Source organism: Hippopotamus amphibius, chromosome 2 (assembly GCF_030028045.1).
Source record: "Hippopotamus amphibius kiboko isolate mHipAmp2 chromosome 2, mHipAmp2.hap2, whole genome shotgun sequence".
NCBI lineage: Eukaryota > Metazoa > Chordata > Mammalia > Artiodactyla > Hippopotamidae > Hippopotamus > Hippopotamus amphibius.
This window is the reverse complement of record NC_080187.1, coordinates 12,485,534-12,512,488: the sequence shown is the minus strand read 5'-3', so window position 1 is coordinate 12,512,488 and position 26,955 is coordinate 12,485,534. Positions and strand designations below refer to the sequence as shown.

General features: G+C 40.7%; 2 protein-coding genes across 4 annotated transcripts in view; both read right to left on the bottom strand.

Moving 5' to 3' along the window:
- Positions 1 to 584: 584 nt before the first annotated feature.
- On the bottom strand, positions 585 to 9,269 carry PDCL (phosducin like). 2 transcript variants are annotated; one of them, XM_057723893.1, is made up of 4 exons: positions 9,072 to 9,269; positions 7,411 to 7,617; positions 4,768 to 4,949; positions 585 to 2,954 (listed from the first exon to the last, which is right to left on the bottom strand). In XM_057723893.1, exons 2-4 carry the CDS (start codon positions 7,580 to 7,582, stop codon positions 2,403 to 2,405), a joined length of 906 nt encoding a protein of 301 aa, XP_057579876.1. In that variant the 5' UTR covers positions 7,583 to 7,617; positions 9,072 to 9,269; the 3' UTR covers positions 585 to 2,402. The 2 variants fall into 2 exon arrangements, with proteins under 2 accessions (XP_057579876.1, XP_057579877.1); XM_057723894.1 differs by having other exon boundaries at positions 7,411 to 7,586.
- A 9,975-nt stretch (positions 9,270 to 19,244) lies between these two features.
- The window catches only part of RC3H2 (ring finger and CCCH-type domains 2), a 50,839-nt gene continuing 43,128 nt past the window's right edge, over positions 19,245 to 26,955 (bottom strand). The window contains exons 17-21 of one of the 2 annotated variants that reach the window (XM_057721057.1): positions 26,664 to 26,745; positions 26,431 to 26,565; positions 26,055 to 26,162; positions 25,809 to 25,957; positions 19,245 to 25,198 (exon numbers count right to left, since the gene is read on the bottom strand). In XM_057721057.1, coding sequence (XP_057577040.1) covers positions 25,003 to 25,198; positions 25,809 to 25,957; positions 26,055 to 26,162; positions 26,431 to 26,565; positions 26,664 to 26,745 — 670 coding nt within the window. In that variant the 3' untranslated portion in view covers positions 19,245 to 25,002. The remainder of the gene's footprint in view (positions 25,199 to 25,808; positions 25,958 to 26,054; positions 26,163 to 26,430; positions 26,566 to 26,663; positions 26,746 to 26,955) is intronic. The other variant, XM_057721058.1, reaches the window with a different exon arrangement.

Here is a 26,955-nt window from a genome sequence, read left to right as displayed (position 1 = left end):
TTTCCGATGCAATAGATCCAGGGTGAAGCCTGAGAATTTGCATTTCTAACAAGTTCCCCAGTGAAGCTGATACTGCTGTTCTGAGACCGCACATGGAGAACCAGTGAACAACCCATGAAGTATTGTTGTTTCCATTGCCAAGGCCAGGAAACTGAGTTTCAGGAAGGCTGGGTGCCTCACTGGAAGATCCACTACCAGTGAGACACAGACAGGATTTGATCTGACTCCGAAACCCATGCTATTTGCACTACACCTGAGTTGGAGATTTAACACTCCGAGATTTCCCCATCCCATGTCTGTTCACTTTATCTTAGAATTTCTGTTCTTGAAAAGCAAAGTCAAGGTTCTGGGAGAGCATGACATTAATATACTTTCATCTCCAATGAGAACCAGAAGATGGCTTTTAAAATGTTTCTGTCCAGTACCCAGTAATTGCTCTTCTAGAAATCTATACTAAGAGAATGATCCAAAATATAGCCCAAAATACAAAGTGTTTTAGCAAAAAGTTAGGAATTTAAACATCCAATATTAAGGGTCTGGTTAAATAAAGTAAGGCATATCTAAGTGATGGAATATTACGAGGCCATTAAAAATTATTTATTTAGAACTTTTATAACATGTCAAAGCACTTATGATATATTAAACAAAACAGAACTAAATTCAATAAGCTCTCAATGTTATTATTAAAAATATTGAAAACACTGGAAGGAAATAAACAAGAACATTGACAACAGTTGTCTCTGCTTCTAATAATTTTCTATACTTTCCACACACTTTCTACAAGTTTTTTTAACTGAAAAAACCATGCACTTTCATTTTGTTGATTAACTACAAGAGATACTGTCAAGACCCTTCTACAGTTAGTCAATTCCTAAATACCCAGGAAAAGCAAAATTGAATTTAAAGCTAATATTTAATTACAGATTACATTTTCCCTGTCCCTACAATGTACATAATTTAAAGTAAAAAACATGAGGAAAAAACTCAAGAGACAATCATTATTATAAACACACAGAAAGAAGACCAGAATGATACCTGTAAAAATGATTAACAGGGATTATTTTTGGTTGGTGGAATTATAAGCCTTTTAAATTTTTTAGCTTAACAATTTTTGTTGCGTTTTCTACAATGAATATCACTTCTGTAATAAAGTCTTTTCCTTTTTAAGAGACAACTGCCAAACAAAGTATAGCACATTTATACAACAGAATAAACAGCCATTTTAAAACGTTTTAATAGTATTTAATAACACGGAAAAATGTTTGATGTGTGAGCTGACCATACTATAAAACAGTATGTTCAAAATGATCCCATTGTTTTAACAACAAGCAAACAAAATGTCTGTGTACACAAAGAAAACACCTTGGAAGGAAATATCCCAAAATAGTGTTTTACCGTAGATGGTTGGATTAGACACTATTCTAATTTTCTTATTTTTGCTTCTGTATTATCTGTATTCTATTGAATATTAACTTTTCCAATAGGCAAAGGAAGAAAAAGTTTTAACAAAAGCTACATGAAACCAAATAATTACCTTGCTGAATAAAACAGAAACAGAAAGAGATGAGCAGGTGTATCTTAACTGAAAGATCTTCCTTTAAAAAGGCTTCCCAGCTCCATCCCAGCTCTAACTTTCAAGCCGAGCTGGTCTTCCAGCACCAAGAGGGTAGTCCATTTCAATCGTTCCTCCTATTGGAGACTTAATAACGCTTTAAAGGAATTACCTTACTGCGTGGATTAATGAATATTTGAAATGAATCGCTACATAAAGTCACAACTAGCCATGTAAAAAATAATAATAATAATAATAATGCTTGAGCAGGACATTGACTATGGCAGCAAAGGCCACCCCTCTTGATGGGGCAAACACACATGGTCCAGAACCTTTAAACAAGACCCTGGGAGAGAATACGGTCCAGAGGAAAAAAAATTTAACTGCCTTCTAAGACTGTGAGTCTGATTATAAGTAAATATAATTTACAATCATTTGATGAAGGAAATGTATTATTTATGTTGCAAATAACACACTAACTATAGAATCATACTCCCGGACCTGGCAGAGACCTCTGAGATCATCTGAAGACAATTTCCAGGATGCTGTTTTTAGGATGCTATGTAAATATTGACTGGAAACAATAATAGAGATGTCACGCTAGAGAATCTGAAGTAAACAGTTCAAAAGCCTGGCTTCCTGTTTATGCAATGTGAAGTCACTCTATGGCTAGCCACAAGGTGATTCAGCATTCTGATCTGATCGAAGAACTTATTGACTTGATATATCATAAAAGGGACTACAAAGAACAGCAGAAAAGCCAGAAGACACAGAAAAGACCGAAAATCAACACGCGGACGTGTGTCCTCCAGCCCAAACAATGAGAAATCTGTGCCACCAGCCAAGCCGTTCAATCTATTTCCAAATCGCTGTCCTCGCTGTGGCAGGTGGCCGAGTTACGCACAGAGGTTAGCAACAAGATTTCCTTTTCTGGGAGCAATCCAAACTCCTGGAGGAAGGCCTCGAGGTCCACCGCAAAGAAATCTTCCCCCAGCTGGTCAGTGACGCGGACAAAGTTGCCAATCAGCTCACCCCCCTTGTAGATGAGCAGGGTGGGAAGGGCATTCCTGGTGAAGCGACTGCTGGCCCCGATCACCGAGCTCTTCACCCGGCAGAACTTGACGGCCGGGTACTCGGCAGCCAGGCAGACCATGCACCCATTCATGGCGTCGGTGCCCGGGATGCCGTCCTCGTAAATGTGGACCACGATGAGGGTGCTCTTCTGCTCTTTGTCGATCATGTCCAGAAACCCTTCTCCACTGGGGATATCAAAAACCTGCTTGAACTGGGGCCCCTGGTGGAGCTGCTGCCGCATCTCTTCCATCCTCTGCTTCCGGTACTGCTGCAGGAACTCCTCATCGTCTTGGTCCTCGTTCACCATGGCAAAGTCCTTCAGGGTCATCTGCGGGAGGACCGGCAAGTGAGCATAAGAAACATAAACCCAACAGGGACACGGGTTACACAGACGTATGAGGCGCCATGCTGATACTCTAGCTGCCTTACACCTCACTGAAATCTTCTGATAACTCCATCCGGAAAGGACTTTTGTTTCCCTCCCCCACCGTTTACAAATGAGGTTCTAAGATTTGAGATTATCTATACAAGTTCACATAGGTAGCAAATATAAGACCAGGATTCAAACTAGATATTTTTAAAAACCCAGGCTTTCACCTACTGTGTCATATCACCTCTCATATCCAGATAGGCAGCATCACTTCGTGAGCTTTTTTTGCCTTTTTGTCAGTCCTGACAATGGATTAATTATTTTATCCACTGTTTTGTTTTGTTTTGGAAAGACAAAAGGACATTAAGGAACTTTAACACTCATAATCCCTGCCCTGCACCACTCTCCCCGCCCCCGACGAAAACATACAGTCACACACAGTCTAAAAATTTATTCTTTTTATTACCAGTCACATGCTAAAACCATTGCTGCTTTTATAACAGCAGCTGTGAGTGTACCAATTAAGCTATAGCCTGCTTTTGCCACGTAGCACTATTATATCACAAATTATTCCTCATGCTTCCAAATATTGTTTATAAAATTATACATAATGTGCCCTATTTTGCTTAACCACTCCCCTGCTTCTGGCATTCAAGCAGTTTCCAGTTCTGTCCTACTGCGACAACCCGGAGGACTGCCCCATGGGATCAGGTGCTGTGTTGCTTCGCCTGGTCTCCACCACAGTACGAGGAAGGAAGTGCAGAGAGCAGTGGGCACGTGGTCCTGAAGCCAGCTTATGTCACGAAATCGTTTCCCGTCTCCTGCCCTGGTGCAGCAAGACATCTCTCCTCCTGCGATGAAGCCCAGCTCCGCCTACCCTGGCACAGATGAGACAGTGGCGGCTGGCGGGGCCATACCAGATGAGGACAACGTGTTGTTACTGCACCACAGCCAGCACCGTTCTTTTTCCCCTCTCGCAGCTCTCCCACCAGAAAGTGGCTCTTTCTGACCTGTTAGGGTCTTTGCTTGAGGCTAATGCCCTGAAATCCTCCTCCTGGTCAAGGCAAACTCCGCGCTTAATCCTCTTATCTGCTTCCTGACCCCATGGTTATTTCCAGCCCAGAGCTGCCTTGGGCCACAGCCAAATGATCTCAGGCACTTCTAGACATCCATCCGTGGTCAGAGGGCATGGAGGGGAATAAAGGGTCCTTTTGATACTAGGAAGGTAAGAAAGAGTTAGGGACCTAGTTCCAAATATCTTCCACAGCGCCTGCCTGCTTCTACTGCATTGCTTCACTAGAATAGATTCTCACGCATAGGCTTCAGGTGAAACAGCAATATCATGGAAAGAACAGGAAAATCTGGGTTAGAATCCTAGTTCCTATTAGCATTTCTTAGTTTCACGGCCCTGCCTCGCAGCTTTGGTTTCACCATCTGTAAAATGGGGACGATATCTCCCAACCTCAGAAGTTTAAAAGGATAGGAAACTCACATTTCCTGAGCACTTTCAACCAGCCTGTGATGGGCACTGTACCCACAGCCCTGGGACGTAGCGAGGCTGACCTCATTTAACCAACGACAAACCAGAGTCAGAGAGGAAGAGACAGTCACGAGTGGCAGAGCTGAGATGCAAACCCAGGTGTGACGTGACTGTACCTTCCCCTGCACTGCACAGCTTCTTGGAGGCCAAATCAAACCACCTCCTCCTCATCAATCACGAACCCCAGCAGCCAGGGTAGCTTCTGAGAAAGGCCTGGGTGCCTCTGATTACCTTCCCACTGATCTTCTCCTGGAGGTCCTTCTGCTTCCGCTGCTCCTCCTCCTCGTCCAAGTGGGACCTGCAGCTCATGGACAGCCTCTTGATCAGCCTCTCCATCTCCTGGCACTGTTCCTCCCGCTGCTCTGTCTCCAGCTGTTTGAAGCGGCGCCAGTCATTGATCACGCCTTTTGGACCTGAGGTGGGGGTGGACCAAGGATGAGCAAGGGATCAGGGGCCAGTGCACATCTGTCTAAAGCAGGCTCCATCGAGAGCACAGGGATGCTCACACAGGGCAGTGTGGTCCCTGGCAGCCCGGTTTGCAATAATTAAAGGGCCACACTAAGGCCCAGCGTTAGGAGATGCGTGAAATAAATTCAGATTCATCTACTCAAAGGAAAATAAAGCAACTCTTAGAAAGAATGAGGTAGCTATATGTTCCCTGCCATGAAAAATGCCCAAACATGCGAGGTTAAAAAAAAAAAAAAAAAGCAAAATGCAGAACGATATCATGGTATGATCCTTCAATTTTAGAAGAAGAACTGTATGTCCATGTATAAATATTTACAGATATTTATACATGTGCATGTACATTTGTATGTCCATAAGTAAAGTGTTAACAGTGACTGTCTCTAGGTAGTGAGATCTAAGGGGACTGGTGAGAGCAAACTTGTACTTTTTTCTTTCTACACTTCCGTATTATCTGTCTTTTTATAACAAGACTGTGGCAGGTTGTTCTGTTGGTCAAGCTACCCCCACATCTGCCTGCCCCCATGCTATACAGCCCTGCCCCTTACCACGTGACCTGTAATACCGCCTGTGAGATGGGAACATGTAGCCCGAGCCCACTGGTGTGGGGCCTGGCCATGCGACTTGCTGTGGCCAGTGGATTCTGAGCAAACACCTAACGAGCCACTACATGTTTCCCACATCCTCTCTTGCTCTCTACACTTCGTCGTGAGAACGGCATGTCCCAGACAGAAGCTGCTCCTTCAGCCTAGTTCCTGGATGTCAGGACATATGAAGCAGAAGCAGGGCTGCTGCTGACCCCACGGGCAGCAAGTAACATGATGGAGAAGTAAACCTTTGCTGTCACGAGCCACTGAGACTGGGAGGTCACTTGTTAGCACAGAAAAAAACATAAACATCTGTATGAAGAAAACTTTAAAATACTGCCAAGAAACACTAGGAAAGAGCTGAGTGGAAAAGTAACGCCATATTCCTGACCAGGAAGACGCAACATCACAAGGGTATCAATTATCCCTAAATTAATCTATATATTAACGCATTTCTGATGAAGATACATGATTATACACGTGTGCACACTCCTAGACTTGCTTTGGAAAAATAAGAAAGCAAAAGTTAAGAAAATAATAACATAAAAGAGTATCATGTGGGGACCAGACCTACCAGATACTGAAACATAGTATAACACAATAATTAACAACAGTGTGATACAGCACAGCAAGAGACAAATCAGTGGAGGAGACTATGAAGTATGGCTAACGATGCAAATAACAGCAGAAATTCAGTACATGATAAGACATTTCAAAACAACAAAGATGGGGCAGGGAGGGTGGGGGGGACTCGAGGTGGGGGCGTCAAGGAAGGGAGGGAATATGGGGATATGTGTATAAAAACAGTTGATTGAACCTGGTGTACCCCCCAAAAAAAATAAAAAAAAAAAAAAAAAACAACAACAAAGATGGTTTTACTCGATAAATGATGCTGAAACAGCTGGGTAGCCAGCCGAAAAAAATTAAGCTGGAGTCCTACCACATACCTTGCCCCAAAATGAATTCCAGATAAATCAATAGTTAAGTGTTTAAAAAAAAGATCATAAAAATACTTAAAAAAAAAAAAAAAAGGCATGGGAGTGTCTTTTAATAATCCTGGAGTGAAGAAAGGCCTTTTACATAAGAAACAAAACTAAGAAACTATAAAATAATGCTTTTGAGCACATAACAATAAAAAAAACTTTCTGCCAAGAAAAGAACAAAAGCCAAGAGTCAGACAACAAACTGATAGAAATATTTGCAACTCATACCACAGATTAATTTCCTTGAGTATATAGCTCTCTGAGAAGAAAAAGACTATCCAATTTCAAAAATGAGCAAAGGATATGAAAATATCCCTCAAAATTATGAAAAGAGGCTCAACATCACTCCTAAAAAGATAGAAAATAAAACCACAGTGAGTTGCCATTTGCCAACCATCAGGATGGCAAAGACCAAAAAGTTTGATAACATAGTAGGTCACATACATGGGGATATACCACACTCCTGCTTAAACTATAAACCAGTGTCAACTCAACTGACACCAATTTGGAAATAATACACTGTAAAAGTGTAAATACGCCATTTTCAGGAATGTATACTACCAATACACTCATAGCCAAGATTTATGTGATGTCAAACACCATTAATTTGAAAAGCTGGATTCAAACACAGGCTAGTCTGTGTGAATCATCAGAACATTGCTATTCACACATATTCACACTGCGCAGAGAAATGGCTAGAAGCACACAAAGTGAAACGGTAACACTGGGTTATCTCTAGAAGCGGGGCTGGAATTAGAGAGAAGTGATCATGAGACTTCCAATACATATTTAATAGACACTTTTTAAACCCGCTCCCAGAGCGCAGGGATTTCCAGTACCTGTGTTAACTGAGATGCCTTCGCCTGCCAACTCAGCATCTGCAGGCATGGCACTGCCAGCCAGAGCACCCCGGCCTCTGTCCTTGTCCTCGTGGTCGCTGTCCTCATCCTCGCTGCTGCTGTAGTAGTACTGCAGCTTCTCCCCCAGCAACTTATCATCCAGGGTGGTCATGGCACTTGGGAGAGGGTGACACAGCGGGCTCTTTGCTGGCATGAATCAGACAGACGTGAATCTGAAGAGTTGGGGCTCACCTGTGCTCAGATCGTACTATTTACAGGACCCTAAAAGTGACTGTTTTCCTAAGCAGGATCTCAGCAAATCCATACCATGACCCAGCGTGACAGGGCTTATCATGCTCTTTCTGTAGACGGTAAGACTGAGGCTCAGATACAACTTCTCTGCCAACCTTTACAGCAAATGGTGGAGCTGGGCTCAGACTCTAAGAGACAGAGCGAGTCACTGTCTCCTGAATAGTATACACTGAGGTAGGGTGGTGGCCTGGAGGAATCTACTGACTGACTAAAGGTCTTATCTACACACACTTTCTGGGTCACTGTTTGGCTAAGCCAATCATTCATCTGTCTCTTGCCTTCCACCCCCCAGTCAGCACAGTGAGGATTAGGATGGGTGGGCTGTGAAGCCCTACTAACTTTGGTTAAAAGAAGGGCCCATGACAAGATTTTAATAATTCCCCAGTGTTTAAAGGACAATGATTAGAGCCAAGCTTCTGCATCAGAAGCAGCCTGGGACATTTTGGGAGAAAGGTACAGCGTAGTCCCTCCCAGGTCTGCTTGTGGATCCCACAAGGAGGGGTTGTAACTCCAGCACCCCTTCCTTTAAGCCTCCCCATACTATGGTGCGTCTTTGATTAAAGGCATCCCCGAGCCTGTCAGACTCCATTACAAAGTGACTCTCCCACGGGGCGGCGGTGCATCTTGAAAACAGAGACCTCCAGTGCCCAGCACGAGGCCTCTGCGCAATCTGCTAAACTCATACAGAGACAGTCTGCATCGGTGGGGGAATCCAGGGACGCGGGCAGTCAGATGAGGAGAGGGGTTCCAAAGCGGCAGGGTTGAGAAAAAGATGCCGATACAAGGCCGGGGCGGGCGCTGGGGGTGGGGGTGGGGGGTAGTGGAGAGAAATAGGGGGACTAAACCTAACTTAAAGAGGCAGAGGGGACAAGGCGGTACCAGGTGGGAGGTGGGAGAGCTGCGTGCTCGGTGAGGGCGGGGCCGCTGAGGAGGAGGCGGCGAGGGCAGGGCCCGCGGAAGGCCTCGTGGAGGAGGCGGGGCCTTCCGGGGGAGGAGTCGAGGGCGGGACCAGCGGGAGGCTGGCGGGGCGGAGGAGGCGGGGCCTTTGACGGGATGTAGTCGAGGGCGGGGCCTTCTGGCGGAGGAGGCGTGGCCTCTCGGGGGAGGAGTCGAGGGCGGGGTCAGCGGGAGGGTTCGCGAAGGAGGCGGGACCTTTGCGGGTGGAGGGCGGGGCCAGCGGAATGGCGGCGGAGAAGCGCGGAACGTCGGGTGGAGCCCGAGGGAGGCTGGGCCAGCGGAGGAGACGGGGCGGGGAGGTCGCGGAGACCGCTGCGGTCGAGGCTCGCCCACCACCCGTATTCCACCACCTCCCGCTGGTGCCCCATGCCCGCCGCTTCTTCCCGGCTGACCTCAGTGCAGTTACCCGGCCCAGCTCAGTTCGGATCCCTTCAGGCTGGCACTTCGGAAGGGAGCGTTCGGTTGGAGAAAGAGAAGTGGGTCGGCGCCTTGAGCACTAAGAGAGAAGCCGCCTGAGCCCCGACTGCACGGGCCAATGAGGCGGCCTTCCTGCGTCAGCGCGGACACACGCTGCCCAATTAGAGGAAGCGTGTCCCGGCGGCCGAGGGAGAAGCTACGGGTCCTACTTGGGGACAAACATCTCGACAATAATAATACGCTTCTATTTGCTGGGTGTTTTGTTTTAATTTGAACGAAAGGCCACGCTAGATATGCCCAGCTTTGAGCAATAAGAGCAATCGTTACCTTTGAAGTTTCCGGGAAATTCCACATGTATTTTTTTTTATTGATTCTTAATCACATCACGTCTAAGACAGGAGACAGACTCGGACATTCATTTAACCGAGAACACACAGCCCTTTTGGATTAAAAAAAAGAAGGAGTTGGGGTCGGGGGGGGAGCCAAGTCCATTACAACTAAACGCAAAGTGAAAATGGATTGGATCCTGGAACAGAAAAAGGACGTGAATGGGACAACTGACGAAATTTGAATGATATGTATCAAGTAATAATAGTATTATATCAATAGTTTTGGTAATTGTACTACGGTTTTGTAAGATGTTACCTTTACGGGATTCTGGGTGAAGAACATAGGGGAACCCTATACTATTTTTGAAACTTTTTGGAAACCTAAAATGATTTCAAATTCTGAGCCCTTATTGAGGTGTCCAGTACACATAGAAAGCTTTGTGTAAATTGAATCATTCAAAATATACTAAAACAATACACGCTTTAAAATAGGTACGTTTTATTTCCCTAAAGTTTGAGAAAGAGATTCTTAATTTGTGGTTCTACACCACCTGCAATTGTCTGCAAATTTGTATATGCGTACATTTTTCCAAGAAGCTGTTTGTTCAGGCTACCAAAAGAGTCAGAACTCCCATCCCCAAATTTAAGAACAGTTCATATAAAGAGATCCTGTGGCAACTTTTTGTATTTTTTCTTTGCATGGTGAATAATCTTACCGTAATCAGGCTTGTGTGAACAGCCAACTTGAATATGCTGTGGTCTACTGTTAGGTGACAAGCCAGCACCCAGCGACAGTGCCTCTGCGTAGGAGAGTCCCCCTAATTTTTGTTAAATCTATACTAGGTGAATGCTTTGCTTTTTTTGTTTTTACTCACGTCTCCCTGAAGCAGGGGTCTTCTTCATGCATTGGTGGTTCCTTTTCCTTCAAAATTCACTTTAAATTTAAGGCTGCAATCCTCAAGAGGGCCGTCAGTGCTCCTCAACAGTCCTAGTTGCCCTGGGCAGGCTACTCCTGGACTCTCTAAGGGAAGCAGTTCACATCTCTTTTCTCAAATGTTCAACACTCCCTTCCCCTCCTGGCTTACCTTTTGATTGTGATTCTTAGTTCACATGAAAAATAGAAGCAACCAAATCAAGAGTGAGAGGGAAACATTTTATATATAATGTTTTATATGTACTTTTTAATCATCTGAAATTATTATCTGTTATGTTCCAAAAGTGAAAATTTTTTTAGAGTTAACCCTCACTTTCCTCCCTCACCATGCCTCTCCAGCCACATCTCATTTCTCTGATCTCCTTTACAGCCAGATCCAATAGATCTGTTCTATTCCCTCATCCTACTTCAGTTAGGCTTTTGTTCCCACCAGTCCACTGAAACCACACCTGTGAAGGTAACCAGGGACTTCCAAGTTGCCACGTCCCCGGTAAAGTCTCAGTTCTGCTTTAATTGAACCACTCAGCAGCATTTGAGAGTTAATCACTCCTCCTTCTGGAAACCCTTTCTTCTCTGGGTTTTCAGAAGGATACCTTCTCCTGGTTTCTCCAACTTCATTGATAACCTCATTAACTGCTCTGTCTCTGACCTCTAAATAACGGAATGCGCCAGGTTGAACCTTCTGACACCTTCTTTGTGTATACTCATTCTATACATACTCCTGTCAAAGAATAACATGGAGGCAGTTAATTATATGCAAACAAATTTGCTCATATGGAGAGAATCAATAGGTGATTGTCAACAAGGGTCTAAAAAAATGGATTTAGAAAAGAGGGGGGAAATGTGGGTTGTCTGGAAACCATGGTGAGTCTTTCCTGCTTTTCTAGAGGGAAACTGACAAGCTAGCATTTTGCAAAGTGGTTAGTCTAGGCAGTCTGCCCTGGAGCTGGCTGGCTCAAGGCTTCAATGAAAACAATGTTAGCTATTTATAGATTCTCCAGAAAACTGAAGTACACAGAACAGGTTGTCTCTGTATATTGTAAGCACCTCTACTTGACTGAGCCAACTGTGCCATTTTCCTTCTCAAAATTCAATTTCCGGGAAGTTGTTGTATAACAAAGGGAGTCCAACTCGAGGATGGAAGATGCCTTAGAGGACTGGGGCGGGGAGGGTGGGGGGGACTCGAGGGGGGGGAGTCAAGGAAGGGAGGGAATACGGGGATATGTGTATAAAAACAGATGATTGAACTTGGTGTACCCCCAAAAATATAATAATAAAAAAAAAAAAGACAGACTAACCAAGTAAAAGAGACAAACTATTGGTGTTTAATACTCTCTTACATGATAAACATTCTGCAGAACAATGATCCTGGAGTGCTTTCCTGACTTAATAATCATCAAAGATGCAGCATGTCCCCATCTTGCTACTCCATCATCCTCCATGTGCTGGTGAGGATCACATTAACAGTGATCATCACATCCTTATCCAGCAATATTAAAGAAACAATGAGGTGGGCTAGGAAATTGTCTTCATACATCTCTCTCTCTTTTTATCAGAGTGGAATCTATTTTTCAGAAACCCCTCTGAAAGATTTAAGAAAAAAAAATTCAATTTCCCACTGTATTAGGGTTTTCCAGAGAAACACATTCAAAATACAGGTCACATTCTGATGTTGTAAGCATGAGAAGGCCACTTCCGCCTATGAGAAGTGTAGTCCTGGGGACATGCCAGTAAGTATTAATTATTGCCTGAATTTAATTGGTCTGAGTTTTAAAATCATGCAGCAGTTCCTATATAAGTGGATAAGAAAATAATTGGGCCATAGTTTGTATTATAAATCCTATATTTTATTCCTTTTTTAAAAATATCCCTTGGGTTTCTTTAAGGTTCCAAGAAATGTGAATGAGTACCTTAGTTATTTATTGCTGTATAACACATTACCCCAAAATTGAGACTTAAAACAATATTCATTACCTCACAGTTTATGTGGGTCAGGACTCTGGTCATGGCTTAGCTAGGTGCCTCTGGCTCAAGATCTCTTATAATATTGCAGTCAAGTGGTTGGCTGGGACTGAGGTCTTATCTGAATTCTCAACTGGGGAGTTAAGGCAACAGAGATCCACTTTGAAGCTGACTTCCATGGTTGCTGGAAACCTCTGTGCTTTACCACCTGGGTTACCCCATAGGCTTCCTAAATGCTCTTGTTATCTATGAAACAGAAAGATAGACACAGAGAGAAAGAGAGAATCCAAGACCAAGATGGAAACCAGTCTTTTATAACCTAACCTTAAAAGTTACACCCTATCACTTCAGTTGTATTGTTTTCATTAGAAGTGAGCCAGTGAGTCCAGCCCACACTCAAGGGGAAGGAATTACACAAGAACATGAATACCATTCCAAGAGGCTGAGGGGCCCATCCTATGAATTACCTACCGCAGAAGCTCTCTTTAGGGGGACTGAAGGCCAGTTAAATATGGAGACATATTTAGGAACTGATAATATTTTAGAGGATTTTGAAGTTAGATAACATAATTAAAAGCCAGAAACGGTAAAGAGTTGAGAGTACAGGAAAACAGCAATAACCAAAAGGTAAAAAGAGAAAGAGGAAGAGAAAACTAATAAATGTCTAAATGTAGATTTACAGTTTTAAGATTGATTTTCATTGGTCTCTTTTAATAGATTCATTCTCCTAGTTGTGTATTATAGAGGGATTATCCAGTGGTATCCTTGCTGGGAATGTAGTTTGCATCTGTTAGAAATATGACTGTACGAGTTAGTTAACAGTATTCATCAGGACGACTCAATTTATCTTACCAGTATTTGGGGATGATGTGGATAGTCAAGTTTCCTTTTCATGAGAGTACCATGTGTAACTTACAGTTTTTGAAGTTTTTTACCTGTAACGTAAGGGTTTTTATTTGTTTATCCATAGAGAGTATTGAAGGTACTCCCTAGTGGGAAAAACAAAATCCATAAGCTGTTAAAGCATTTGCCTTTTATCAAGGGAAAATCTTGATCCAACCAGAAGATTTGCAAACTATTATTGATCATATTTAAAGTTTTGAAGTAACTAAATGAAATTTATATAGAAATACTTAAATGCCTCAAGGCTGGGTTCTGAGGCTTGCTCTACCCTTATAGTCCAGTTTTTCTCGATTATAATAATTAGAGATAAAATAAGATTTGGTCCTCCACTGTTTCCCAGATAAAAATTTTTCCACCAGTATTTTTGTAAATTTAGAACAAGTTTGTCCATCACTTAGAGTGTTGTTATAAAAGTATTAAAGATCTAAAGATGGGGCTTCCTAGGTGGCGCAGTGGTTAAGAATCCGCCTGCCAATGCAGGGGACACAGGTTCGATCCCTGCTCCAGGAAGATCCCACATGCCACGGAGCAACTAAGCCCGTGTGCCAAAAAAAAAAAAAAAAAAGATCTAAAGATGGTTTTGGATGACATCAACCAGTATGAGGACTGTTAGAAATAACCAGTCTTTCTCTTTTCCTCCCTCCCTCTTTTCCTTCCTCCCTCTCTCTGTCAGTGTGGGGCCAGTTTGTGGCAATCGAATATGTCTTTTCTTATTAGAAATTAAACAACTTTTTCTTTTTGTATTAATGAATATACAACCAGCAAGGGCTACTTCCTTATATAATACTTTTTTAAGTTTTAAAAGTGGTATCTTTAGTGTAGGCTTTAATTTTGTAAACTGAAATTTTCTTTAGATGTTGGATTGTTTTTAAGAAGCAATTAAATTTCTTTTTAAGGTTATGATTAAAGCATCTGAGAAAATCAGAAAACCTCTTTGCTTGCATAGCTTTAGTAACAATATTCTTAGTAACCATATTTTTCTTTAAATAGCCCACACACTTAAAATGTAACAAGCATTTTTTTGGGAAATTTTTCAGTTTCTCTTATTTACGTATACATTTTTATTCTCCATAAGCCAATCAGAATGGAGTTTCGTTAAATTTTGAGAGCTTCTAATAACAGATATAACCTGTATTCTGTTTAATATTGTGGATTACACTGATTGATTTTCAAGTGTTAAACCAACCTTACATTCCTGAGATTAATCCTATTTAGACATGATGTATTATAATTTATATATATATATATCTGGATTTGTTAACATTTTAAGGATTTTTGCATCTATGTTCACCAGGGATATTGAACTGTAATTTTTTTGTAAAGTTATTGTCAGGTTTTTTTTAATGTATTTATTTTTGGCTGTGTTGGGTCTTCATTGCTGGGCACAGGCTTTCTCTAGTTGTGGCGAGCAAGGCCTGTCATTGCAGTGGATTCTCTTGTTGCGGAGCATGGGATCTAGGCATGTGGGCTTCAGTAGTTGCGGTGCGTGGGCTCAGTAGTTGCGGCACATGGATTTGCAGGTGGATTCTTAACCACTGAGCCACCAGGGAAGTCCCTATTGTCAGGTTTTGATGGCAGGGTTTTATTGGTCTAATAAAACCGAGTTAGAAAGTTCCCTCCTCCGTTTTCTGAAAGAACTTCTGTGAAACTGATGTTATTTCATCCTTAAATGTTTAATAGAATTCACCTGTGAAACCATTGAGGTTGGGAGGCTGGGAAGCCTTTCATAATGAATTTCACTTGTTTAGTAGATGCAAGGCTATGGCAGGCAGCTTCTAAAATGGTTCCTGTGCCAATAAATAATGTCTCTCAGCTCTCAATTCATGCTTCTTCCTTGGAAATAATGGACAGAATTCCTTTAAGCACCTCTCCTTTGCAGTAAGCACAATGATAAGCTTCCTCAGTAGAGGGCACTGGAGGAGGAAGGGCTGTGGTCAGTGGTATGGCTGTAAGGGCATCCAGTGGAGTTCTTCCCCAGCCACGGGCCCAGCACAGGTGGTTTCTTGATCTTGCAACCTCCGTCTGGTCTAGCAATAATTTTCCTGTGGCCCTCTCCACACGGAAATCAGTGCCCTGAAGGCTTCCTGCCTGCACTGGCAGCCAAAGGCTTCCTGTCTGCACTGGTGCCAGTTCCCTCCGCAGGCTCCTGTGCAGCTTGCCTGTGGTCCAGAGACTTGCTTTCTGCTTGCCAGCAACCAGTCCCAGCCTGGACAAACCAGCAAACTTCTCTGCTGCCCAGTGGGCTGAACTTCACCTTTTCCAATGAGGTGTGCACCCCAGTCTTGGTAAGAGGCCCTTTTCCAAGTTTGTCTTTCCTTAGCTACTCTCTCTAAGCCATAGAGTACCATATGGAATTTCCTTTAATCTTAATAGTCGCACATCTACTAAATTTTAGTAATTCTTTTGTATCAAACATCTCCTCTATGGGTTTTATCTCCTGATGGGGGATAAAGAAGTCACTAGGTCCAGTCCCACTCAGGTGAGAGGATTACGCCAGGACATGAATACCAGGAGGCAGGGGTCTCTGGGAGCTATGTCAGTCCCTGAGTGAGGTCTGGACCTAGTGACTTGCTTCTAAGTGACAAAACTGATGGGATGCTGTTTCCAAGATTAGGCTATAAAAGATTGTCACTTCTTTACAGCACACTGTCTCTCTCTGTCCCTCTCTTGTGCAGGCATGCTGCAACCTGGCCCCCACCCCCTGCTTGGTCCCAGGCTCTTCCTGCTTGCTGCTTGGATGAGCCAAGCTACCATACTGGTTGTGTGCTGCCCTACAGAGAGGCTCAAGTGGCAGAAAACTGAGGGCAACGTTCAGCCAATGAAAACCTGAGGCCCTCATTTCAACAGTTCAGGAGGAACTGAATCCTGCCAATAATAAGGGGAGTGAGCTTGGAAGCGGAGCCATGACATGACTACGGAGCCGGCTAACACCTGGACTGCAGCACCTAGGTTGTGAGAGACCCAGAGCGGAGGACTCTAAGTCACATGCAGATTCCGGACCTACAGAAACGCTGAAATAATGTTACTGTGCTAAGCCACTGTATCTGAGGGTACTTTGTTATGTGATAATACATAACTAATAAAGAATTATTCCTATTTTCCTTTTCATCCTGTATCTGTTTTGGTAAATTGTATTTTGAAGATATTTGTCCATTTTTAAGACCATATAGTTGAATTTATCCATTTCCATCAGAGGTAGACCAAGTACACTAACTTGTTTCCTCAAAAAATACTTCAGAAGCAAGAAACAAGGTCCACACAAAGACATGTACACCAATGTTCATATAGCAGCTTTATTTGTAATAGTCAAAAAATCTAAACAACCCAGTCTTCAATGGGTGAATGTTTAAACAAAATGTGCTATGTCCATACCATGGTATACTACTCAGCAATAAAAAGGGACGAGCTAATACATGCAACAATTCCGATGGATCTCAAGGGAATTATGCTGAGAGAAAAAAAAAACCAATATCAAAAGGTTACATTCTGCATAATTTCATTCATATAATATTCACAAAATGACAAAATTGCAGAGATGGAGAAGAAATCAGTGGTTGCCAGGGGCTAGGGATAGGAGAATGGGGGTAAGGGAGAGGAAGAGGCGTGAATATAAAGGGGTAGCACAAGGGATCACTGAGGTGATGGAACAATTGTTTATTTTTTTTCAGTTCTGTTATCTTGAGAGTTGTGGTGGTTCCACAAATCTCCATGTGATAAAAATAGAAGTACACACTCACACACACAAATGAATGCATGTGAAAGCTGGTGAAATCTGAACAAGTTCTGTAGACTGTTTCTAATGTCAATTTCCTGATTTTGATATTATAGTATAGTTAGGTAAGATACTACCATTAGGGAAACTGTATGAAGAGGACATGGGTCCTCTCTGTATTAGTTCTGCAAATTCCTGTGAATCTGTAATTATTTCAGAATATAAAGTAAAACAAAACAACATCAATTGATCTCATCCAGTCTCTTGGGTTAAAGCATCTATTTTAAATAGCACTCCCCAGACCCTCCAACCCCACTACCCCATCTCATTCTCACTGAGGTTGACTTCTGAGTAAAGACCTAAAGAGAGTGAGAGATCTAGCGATGAAGATTCTGACAGGGGTCGGGGAAGTATCCTACCCTTAGAGAACAGCAAGGGTAAAGGCCCTATAATGGGAGCATGCCTGGCTGGCCTGGTGAAGAACTCAGTGGCCAGTGCAGCTGGAACTGAGTGAGCAAAGTATCAAAGAAGACTTTGGCTTTCACCCTGAGTGAGATGAGAAGCATCTGGAGGGTTCTGAGCACAAAAGTGAAATGATCAGAGTGATGTTTTAACAGGACCTCTGTAGCTGCTGTGGTGAGAACAAACTGAAGGGAGGCAAGGGCAGAAGCAGGGAGAACAGGAGGCTATCACGGTTCAGGTGAGAGAGAATTGTGGCTTGGACCTCAGTGGTGAGAGGTGGTCAAATTCTGAATATTTATTTTGAAGGTAGAGCTGACAGGATTTGCTGCTGGACTCGGAAGAGTAGTCAAGGGGGAAATAACTGAAATGGGGAAGACTAGAGGTACGGTTTGGGGATTCAAATTTGGACATGTTATATCTGAGAAGTTTTGAGATGAAGATGTTCGGCAGACAGCCCTATCTAAAACTGTCTATAGTATTTAGAACTCTAATGTGAGTTTCATGAAGTTAGGGACGAATTCACTACTGTATCCCTAATGCCCAAAACGGAGTAGATTCTCAAAAATATATTTGTTGAAAGTCTCTGTAAACTACCTGGGCCTGAACACCTGACCATGGATGTTACTGAATGCACCTGGGATAAGACAGGCCCCAAACCCATTTTTATTCATTATGGCAGTGGTGCCCAAACTTTGCTGCATATTGGCAGCACCTGGGGAGCTTCAAACGTACTGATGCCTTGATCCGAACTCCTGAGATTGTGTTTTAATTGGTGTGGGTGTGATCGGAGCTTTGGGGTTTTTTAAAGGCTCCCTAGGTGACTGCAATGTGCAGGTAAGTTTGGAACCACTGCACCATGGAAGTTTCAATTATAAAAAATCTTAGTCTTCGTTAAAGTTCATGATAATTACTTCAATAGGTGTCAATTGTAGGGAAAATAAAAGTCTTCCTGGGATTTCATTTCCTTCAGTAAGTTTCCTCTCCGCTGCCTGGATCAACTATCCATGGTTCTTCCTCTTCTTCCTGATCTCAATGATCACTCCAGGGCTTATAAAGGATCACCCGATATTTCACAAATATCGGTCCATTTTCAGCAATGAGGTCTGTGATTCTATGCCAAATTTAATCCATGACAACGTGGAGATGCCTGGTATGCTTCCTCTACAACAAACCTTGTCAATTGCTCTCTCCTATTTTTCAAATCTATCTTTTTTTCCTCTGTCCTCGCTTTGGCCATGCACTTCTTACCTAGATTGTTGGCCTGGTGTCCCTGCTAGTCAATCTCCAGCTTCACCTCACACTATTACCAAAGTGATCTTCTAAAACCCCAAATCAGTCAGATCATCCAACTTCCAAGACGCCCCAACAGTCTCTTTAGTAAACAGTGTCCTTCATAGACGTCCCTACTTACCTCATCTAGCTATATAACCTTGGGCAAATTCTCTAAGGCCTCTGTCTCACTTTTCTCATCTGTAAAATGGTGACAATAATGGCTCTGGATGATAATATACCTATAGCACTTAGAACTGTCAGCAACATATTAAGTGCTCTAACAGTTAGTTAAACTATTCCTCAAACACTCCTTCCACTGTAACACTTATGGCTAAAACAGGTTTCAACCATCACCAACACCATATTTGGAAGGTAGAATAAGACTTGAATCAGAATTCTGACTCCATTACTTCTTAGTTACAAGGTCTTGGGCAAGTTACTTAACATCTCAAATACAAAACCGGGATCATGATAATTACAGGGAAGGACTGTTAGGATACAGAGTGGGTTGCTGTGAAGGTACAATAGGTACTCAGGTGTTTTCTCCCCTTAGCTCTGCTTGGTGAAATATTGTTCAGCCTACAGTCTTGCCCGAGTTAATTTCTCAAAGCAGCAATTCCTCTCACTCACTATCACTACCATCCACCCCATAATTTCCCTTTTGGAGTTTCCATATACCCTACACTGGAACATAGCTCACTGAGCTGGCTGTTCAGATGTGTCGTTCCCATTTTCCACACTGAAGAGCTTCTAGAGAAAGGGCTCGTTTCACTGACCTTCAACCCTAATAAGCAGCACAGACAGGGGCTTAAAATTCATCAGTTGAGTGAATGAGTAAAACTACTCAAGGTGGAGTGAAAATGGCGTCTAGATCCACTCGGGCCATTCTCTGTTACATTCTGAGGTTCCACAGAACAGTCTTCATACTTCTGTGATACATTGCTTTGTATTTGTTACTTGTGTATTTATCCTATTTTCTCCATTAGACTGTGAACTGCTAGTATTATCTACAACCTTATTGCCCATATAGAAAGTACTCTATATTGAATGAACAAAGTGACTGATCAAATTAAGAAATATTTCAACCTCCCTGGCCTATTCATTTCTTTCAGAGCTTTCCCAGTGATGAATGCAAGAGGCAGGTATTATTTAAATCTCAAGGAGTATCCTGGTAGCTTACTTAAACCAAAAAATATACCAAGGAAGTCAAGATAACTAAAAGGCACTGTAAACTTAATATTGACGCTAAACAAACAACTTTTAAGGTGGACAAATAATTTTATTTCGTGCATGCAAATACATGTCAAGTACTGCAAACTTTTTCCATCAATTTTCTCTCAAACACTGAAAATCATGATGCTCTATTCTGTGAACAGCCAAAGCTAACATCTCTTCACTTCAGCGCTACAGCAAAACACACAGAATTCACTCTTCGCTATTCACTATCACCACAACCCTCACTGTTCCATCTCTGCCCTCCCCCCATATACAGGCCTTATGAATCCTAGCCTTCCCCCATTTAATCCTATTCCTATAGCACAAAGGGAAACATTACAATTTGGAAATTCAAATTGAAATAAATGGAATAGAATTTATTCCCATATATATTCCCCATTTCATTGTACAGAATTATTTTAAATTATAGTTTTAAATAGAAGCTGAGTATATGCCTTAAAAATGAGCATTAAATCCATCTTAGAGATGGTGCCTGCTTTTTACATGATGGGTGTACACCATCTTTAATTTCATTTACATTTCAATCGAACAATAGATTTGCAAAGAAAATGTCTAATACAGACGTAAAAATATTCACACTAGAGCTTCACAATCGGTTGTACAATTGACAAACAGGCCTCTTTTCCCAAACTTTCCAGCTAAGCAAATTTATAAAATGTAATCAATGCAACAAGAAAAACATTTCTCTTTCACTTCCAGGGAAAAGAATATGCAATAAACAGTATAAATGCAGACAGCAGTTGCTGCAAGCTAACCACGATACTCCCAAGTGGCTGTACAGTGGATATGTGCAGTACAAATAAAAGCCACATGTGTTGTATCACAACTACAGTATAATTGTTTGCCCAGCTAAGAGAATGCATGCACTTCCATGCCTTGGGTTATAAAGTGAGGCCTAATTCTTGACAGATTGATGGAATATATGCAAATGACCTTGGCTTTTGGCAGTACTAAGTGCAGCCAGTGTCTGTGTTCCACTGGTTTAAGGATATTTAAAATTTTTTATTTAAAAAAAGAAAAAAACTGCCAATTTCAGACTTGGGGGAATAACTGCTCTTGGAGTAAAAATAGGACTCCACTCAAATGTGGGGTGTTCTGATTGGTGGCCTTGACTCCTTGTATTCCCTTGCCAGCAAAGGGATACAAAGAAACCGCTAGTATAAAGGAGTAACTAGCAAATTTATTCAATTTATCCAGAAAATGAGATACTCCTTGAGCATGTTCATTTGTGTTCTGCTTGCAGAAGGGGTTCTTATGTAGAAGGAGTTACAGTAAGTGATCCCATCAACACTCTTCATTCACTAAAACACAAGAAAAGTTCTTCCAGGAAACGAATACAAAGTTGCAATGCAACTTTCCTCTTGAATGATTAGTCACCAATAGTGGTGACAGTCTGCTCAGAAAATGACTCTAGAAGCTAGGGAAGAAATATTCAAAGTTGAAATCACATGCTGAATCTGATCATTACAAACGCCACCCCTGTTAACAAGACATGGGCTTTAACATCTAAAATGCAAAAGCAAGCTAGATGGTTTTTAAAACAATGTTTTCAAATGTTTAAATGATTCCACTTTAAATTCCTACAAATTGTTGTGCATCCTGTAATTTTCTCAAGGTAGCATATAGAATTGGGATGTGCTTTATAAACTTACAAGCAACTTGAAACTTGAGTGAAAGTGACCAGATCCATACAAATGAAAATTTCAGTTCTAGTGCAGGAGGTTTCCTTTACTCTTCTCCTGTGAGAGTAAACAGCTACTAAGAAAAATATCAGTGCCACTGACCCACTGAAGCACCTTTTCTTGAAAATTACGATGCACAACTTTCATGCATGATGCTGGTTCACTGGATGGTATTGAAAGTAAGTCATGGCGGGAAAGGCAAAGGAATCCGCTTTGTTCAGGTACCAACTAGACGAAATACTTAAGTAACCTTCTCAGGATTCATAAGATGAAATGAGACCACAAAGAAAGAGCTACTGATGCTACATCATAGTATCTGAACGAGGCACATGGTGTTCAGAATGGGACTTAGAAAGTTTAAAAAACACAAAAAGTCAAAACAAAAGAAAAAAAACCCCACCATTTTCCCAATCTCCAGACCTCAGACCTATTTTTTGCTAATTAGACCATAGGCCACATATGCAGTTTAGCCGACAACATTACAAACGTCCTCTCCTGTTGCTTTATATCCTTTGATTTCAAACATTTGTGCATCATGCAAAAGGGTCAAATTATAGGGAACACCTCCAATTTTAAAAAGTCACATTCTAGGTCTGATTTGTAATTTTTTCCTCTATGATATCATTAGGTATCTTTCATAAGAAGGATTAGATAAACTGCTCTTTCTTCTCAAGTGGCAGAAAACCAATGTCTTTACTTCACATTCAATACACCATGAGATACGGAAGATGGTCACTACATAAAGGTTGCAATATCGAATAATCCCAACACAGAAACAATTCCTATGTTGTTAGTGAGGAAGAGAGTAAGTTTTTAAGAACAGAGAGTTATTGTTTTATGGGATCACCTGCTGCAAGACAAGCATTATTTTAATATGTTCTGAGACATACCAATAGAGTTGGCAGGTATATACATACACTGATGCAAATGTAATTTCACTGGACAAGTAGGCAAACACCTAAGCAGTTTATCCCAACCCCCTCCAGCAGAGCACAACCAAGTTTCAAAACTTCAATTTTAAAATTAAAAAGATAAGGTTAAATACACAAGATCAATTTATGTAGTATATATTCACCCTCAGAACGTGCTGAAGATGTTTTGCGTAGTTCTGTTGCACAGAGGGTTCTTTCCCTGAGGGCACATAAGGAGCTCTCAAACTGTTAATAGGTCTCTATTTTGTAACAAAATAGCAATTTTAAAATCTTAAAAAAAAATACATTACCTTCAACATGGAAGATCTCACTATTTAAATATCCATGAAATAGACATACTGGTTTGCATATCCTTTTTGGAAATACAAACAGCAAATAAAGTACATTGGAAGCATTTCAAATGTAATAAGCGCATATTTATAGAAAGGTTCTGATATAAATTATATAACAATCACATTCCTATAATATCCTAGGCTAATTTATAATGTCGGAAATAAGTTAATGTAACATGGTTTAAAACTCTTGTTCCTATTCATTTCAGGTTACAGAGTGAAATAAATAAAATGTCTTTGTAGGAAGGGGGACACTGGCCATGGCAAAAAGGTACAGTACTAACCAAAGGAAACTAAGTCAAGGCTACTGTGCTGTTATGCTACAAACAAACATCTTCATACACTTGAGTATTAAATAAATGTGTAAGATCTTCCATACTGACACCAGAATATCAAAACTACCCTTTTGTTTCTCAGGTATATTTACAACTTCTCAGTCACCTTATGAGCATGTTCATTAAGACAGGTATCAAACACCAGTATTTACTCATTCTGATCAAGAAATTTCAGGGAAATGTCAACCCTCCCGCCCCTGGAAATGTGCACAAAACTTTTTATCAAAATCTTATCTGATACAATGTTGTGGTTTTGTAAAACAACTAAATAGCTCAGACGACCAATAACATGATCCTGTTTAAGCATCTTGCTAGCAGGAAAAGCCCTTACATACAGTACACCTGGTGAAAGATCAGCTTGGCTTAAAATATTCCAGTACAATTTTCAGAGTAAACAACTTCACAGAAGTTAATTAAAAAATAATAATAAAAGTCAAACTAATCTTAAAGAAATTGGGGGAAAAACGAAGACACAAACTACAGTAAGATCACCCAGAAGGAGCGCCCAGCTTTTTGTTTTCAAACGTTGACTGAAATTTAGGTTTCAATAAAATACCTCCCACAAATCCGGAGCATGGCTGGTTGAACATACTGCATACTTTCAGATGCCAAGTCAAAACACTTTTCAGTCACATTTTAGCAGGGCAGAAATTATTCATGTTTTTAAGTATGAATAAAGGTTAGCCAATGTTCTGTTATTACATGGTTCATAGTCTTATCAACCTAACAGTCAGAAAAACAAGGAAAATTAAACCCCAACATGAAGTAACAATAAAAAGTATTTAACCAAGATAATGCAATGAACATCCAAATTAATTAGTTTAAATTAAAAACCCAGCAATACCATCTTGTTAGTCAGTGCAAACGCTACATACAGGGTTTTCTCAAGAAAGCTGAAAGCACCTGATTCTTTTGCCAAGTCATCAGATTCAATAATGTACAGGCTTAAATCTGCATTTTAAAAAACTGCCATTACATTAGTGCATAATTTATCAAAATTGTAAAAACGATTCTGCATAACTTAGGAGAATTTAATATCTAGTACATCAGCTGAAAGACTTAGGCACTTGGTTATATATTTAATTACTTACTTCAACAAGTAGCCTGTGTATAAATATTAACAAAGCAGAAACTACTCTCGAAAAATGGAAAATTGAAAAAAAATTTAAATGCTACAGATAAAAGCACTGCACCACACTCCTACATATAATGCAGTAAAGAAAGCTAGTATATAATAACCCTGTAAAATTCTATGGTAAGAATGTCTAACTCCACTCTTCAAAATTAAAAAAAAAAAAAGAGCGAGAGAGAAAAAAAATCCATGCAAAGTCCCATGAAAAAGATAAATAAAGCAGCTGGAATGAGATGGAAATTTCTCTCAGTGAAACATAAAATAGAAATAAATAAGTTAATTAAGTCTACTTTCACTAGATGTATCATTGTAGGATCCTGCTAGTTTAATAACTGAGTTGTTAATTTTCTATAGAAGCCATTTAAAATAGGAAATGGCTCAGTTACTGCACCGGATTGCTACAAACTCATAAAAAGCTGCTTGAAGCTTAAGTTAAATGTCCAAATTCCAATCACTTCTGGAAAGTGAACGTGTTACCCTAGTAAAGTAAATTTTCTTTTTTTTTTTTCATAATGCTAATGCAAGAGGGCTTGAAGTATCAAAGAGTCCACAGGAAATGGATGCCCCCAGTAATATCTTTTTTTTTAAAAAAAATATACATTATATAATATATATTATATATATAAAAAGCTAGTGTAAATGCTTCCATGGTATGGTCACAAATTTGAAAGATGAACCTCCTTTCAGCTGTTAACCATCTTCCCATTTGCAACAGGTTTTAAAAAGTCGTTTTTATCTTCAGACATAACATGAGTTTTCAGAATGACGTTGCCAACACTGACAGATGTGGTGATGGGGAGGCAACTCGCATTGCTAATAGACACTGGGAGTGGCTGACTAAAGCAAGAAGTTACCGGCAGAATTGTTTTTTGCTCCTCCCTGGGACAAAATAAATGACATTGAAAACAAATTAGCTTTAAGTGAAAACTTTTAAAAGTAACCATACATGCTGAATAAAAGTTGTAAAACACTTTAAGAGCTCCTAGCAAAGACATGTCTTTTCACTAAAAAGTATCAGAGGTCACTAAAAAAGTCCCATTTTTCAAAAATTATAATAAAAAATTAGAATACTGGTTAATTTAAGGCCAACAAACTATTAAGTTCAAGATTAGCCCATATTCTTGGCAGTAATTATACTAAAGGCCAAGAATATCCTAACATGATTTTTTAAAAGGGAAGCCCTTCATTTAGGTTTTTATTCTTCATTCTGCGGTCTCGATGTTTGGCTATCAGATAGAGGCTGGAGAATAAACATAAACTTTAATCCCAACAGAAAGCAAGTTTTAGGCTACGAAAATGGACCACTTTGTTAGCTCAAATTTACCCCTTCTCTCCTAAAAATCCAGACTGACCAAATCATTGCCTTATTACATAAGGTCCTCCCCTCATAGAATAAAACCAAAAAAGATGCATTTAACGATGCATCTACTTCTCTTTAAATATTCATGCCCTATGCCCACTGGTTATGAATTTTATTTCTAACACTCACAGAATCACATGGTCTTCACCTAAACTCTGTCTCTTCTGCTCCAGAGGCTCCTTTTGGTGTTGTTGGACTGGATGCCCATTTTCTACTGCTGTTCCATTCAGTAACTGATCATTTTGAGAACTGATACCAAGCTGTATGTCCAGGATCTCCTACAAAAATAAAATGTTAATCCTTCCGTATGAAAGCATCCTGTACTTTAATTTCCAGTGGAGTAAAGCCTCCTAGATATCTAATTGCAGTACTTACTTCAATCTGTTCACCTTGTCCATCAGGTTCATCAGTATCAAGAGCTGAAAGCTCTAACTCAATATCCCTATCAGGCTTAGTATCAGCTGCATCTTCTGGATAATCACTCTGTAATTAAGAAAAATATGATTTCATATTTGTGGAAACTGGGGCTGCCCTTTCAAATTAAAATGGGAATCCCAATGATTCCCATTTTAAAAAAAGAAATCTGGGACTATAATTTTATTTCTACTCAAGTTTTAAAAGCAATTATCCACCAGAAAAAGCCACACTAAGTAACGGCATAAAATGCATTAAGTAATGCCATAAAACAACATGCAACAGCAGCAAACAGCAAATATACTGGGGATGAAGCTGAGAGGTTCAGTTTCCTCACCTCTCCATTTCTCAATTCAATTTCCTTGCTTAGAAGATTTAAGGTAAGGTGACGGCCTTCATCCAGGGAATTCCACTTCTGCTGCATGGCCAAAGCATTGGCCTCCCTCTGAAGAAGCAACGAGTTACTCTTGGCCTAGAGGGAAAAAAAAAGTCAAGTCAGCTTCCGGCTATAGCTTTTAAATGTCATTCTATTTTTTTAAAAAATTCAAAGCTGAGTGATACAGAGCCTACCTGCTGAAGTTCAATGCTCAAAAGGTCTCCAGTACTGGAATGCTTTCTATGACCAGATAAATCGGTAACAATGAATCTGTCCCTTTAAAGAGAAATATGTTTACTGTTACAAAAGTGAAATAAATGAAGCAACTGAAGCAGTAATGACCATATAATGACTATATACTACATATGTTTTACATAACAGATCAACCTTGAAAGTTTCAGTCCTTATTCCAAATGTAAATTTTTTTTTCAGAAATATGTTATATAGCTAAAACTAGCAAAGCACAGTTCATGAAAAACTGGGAGT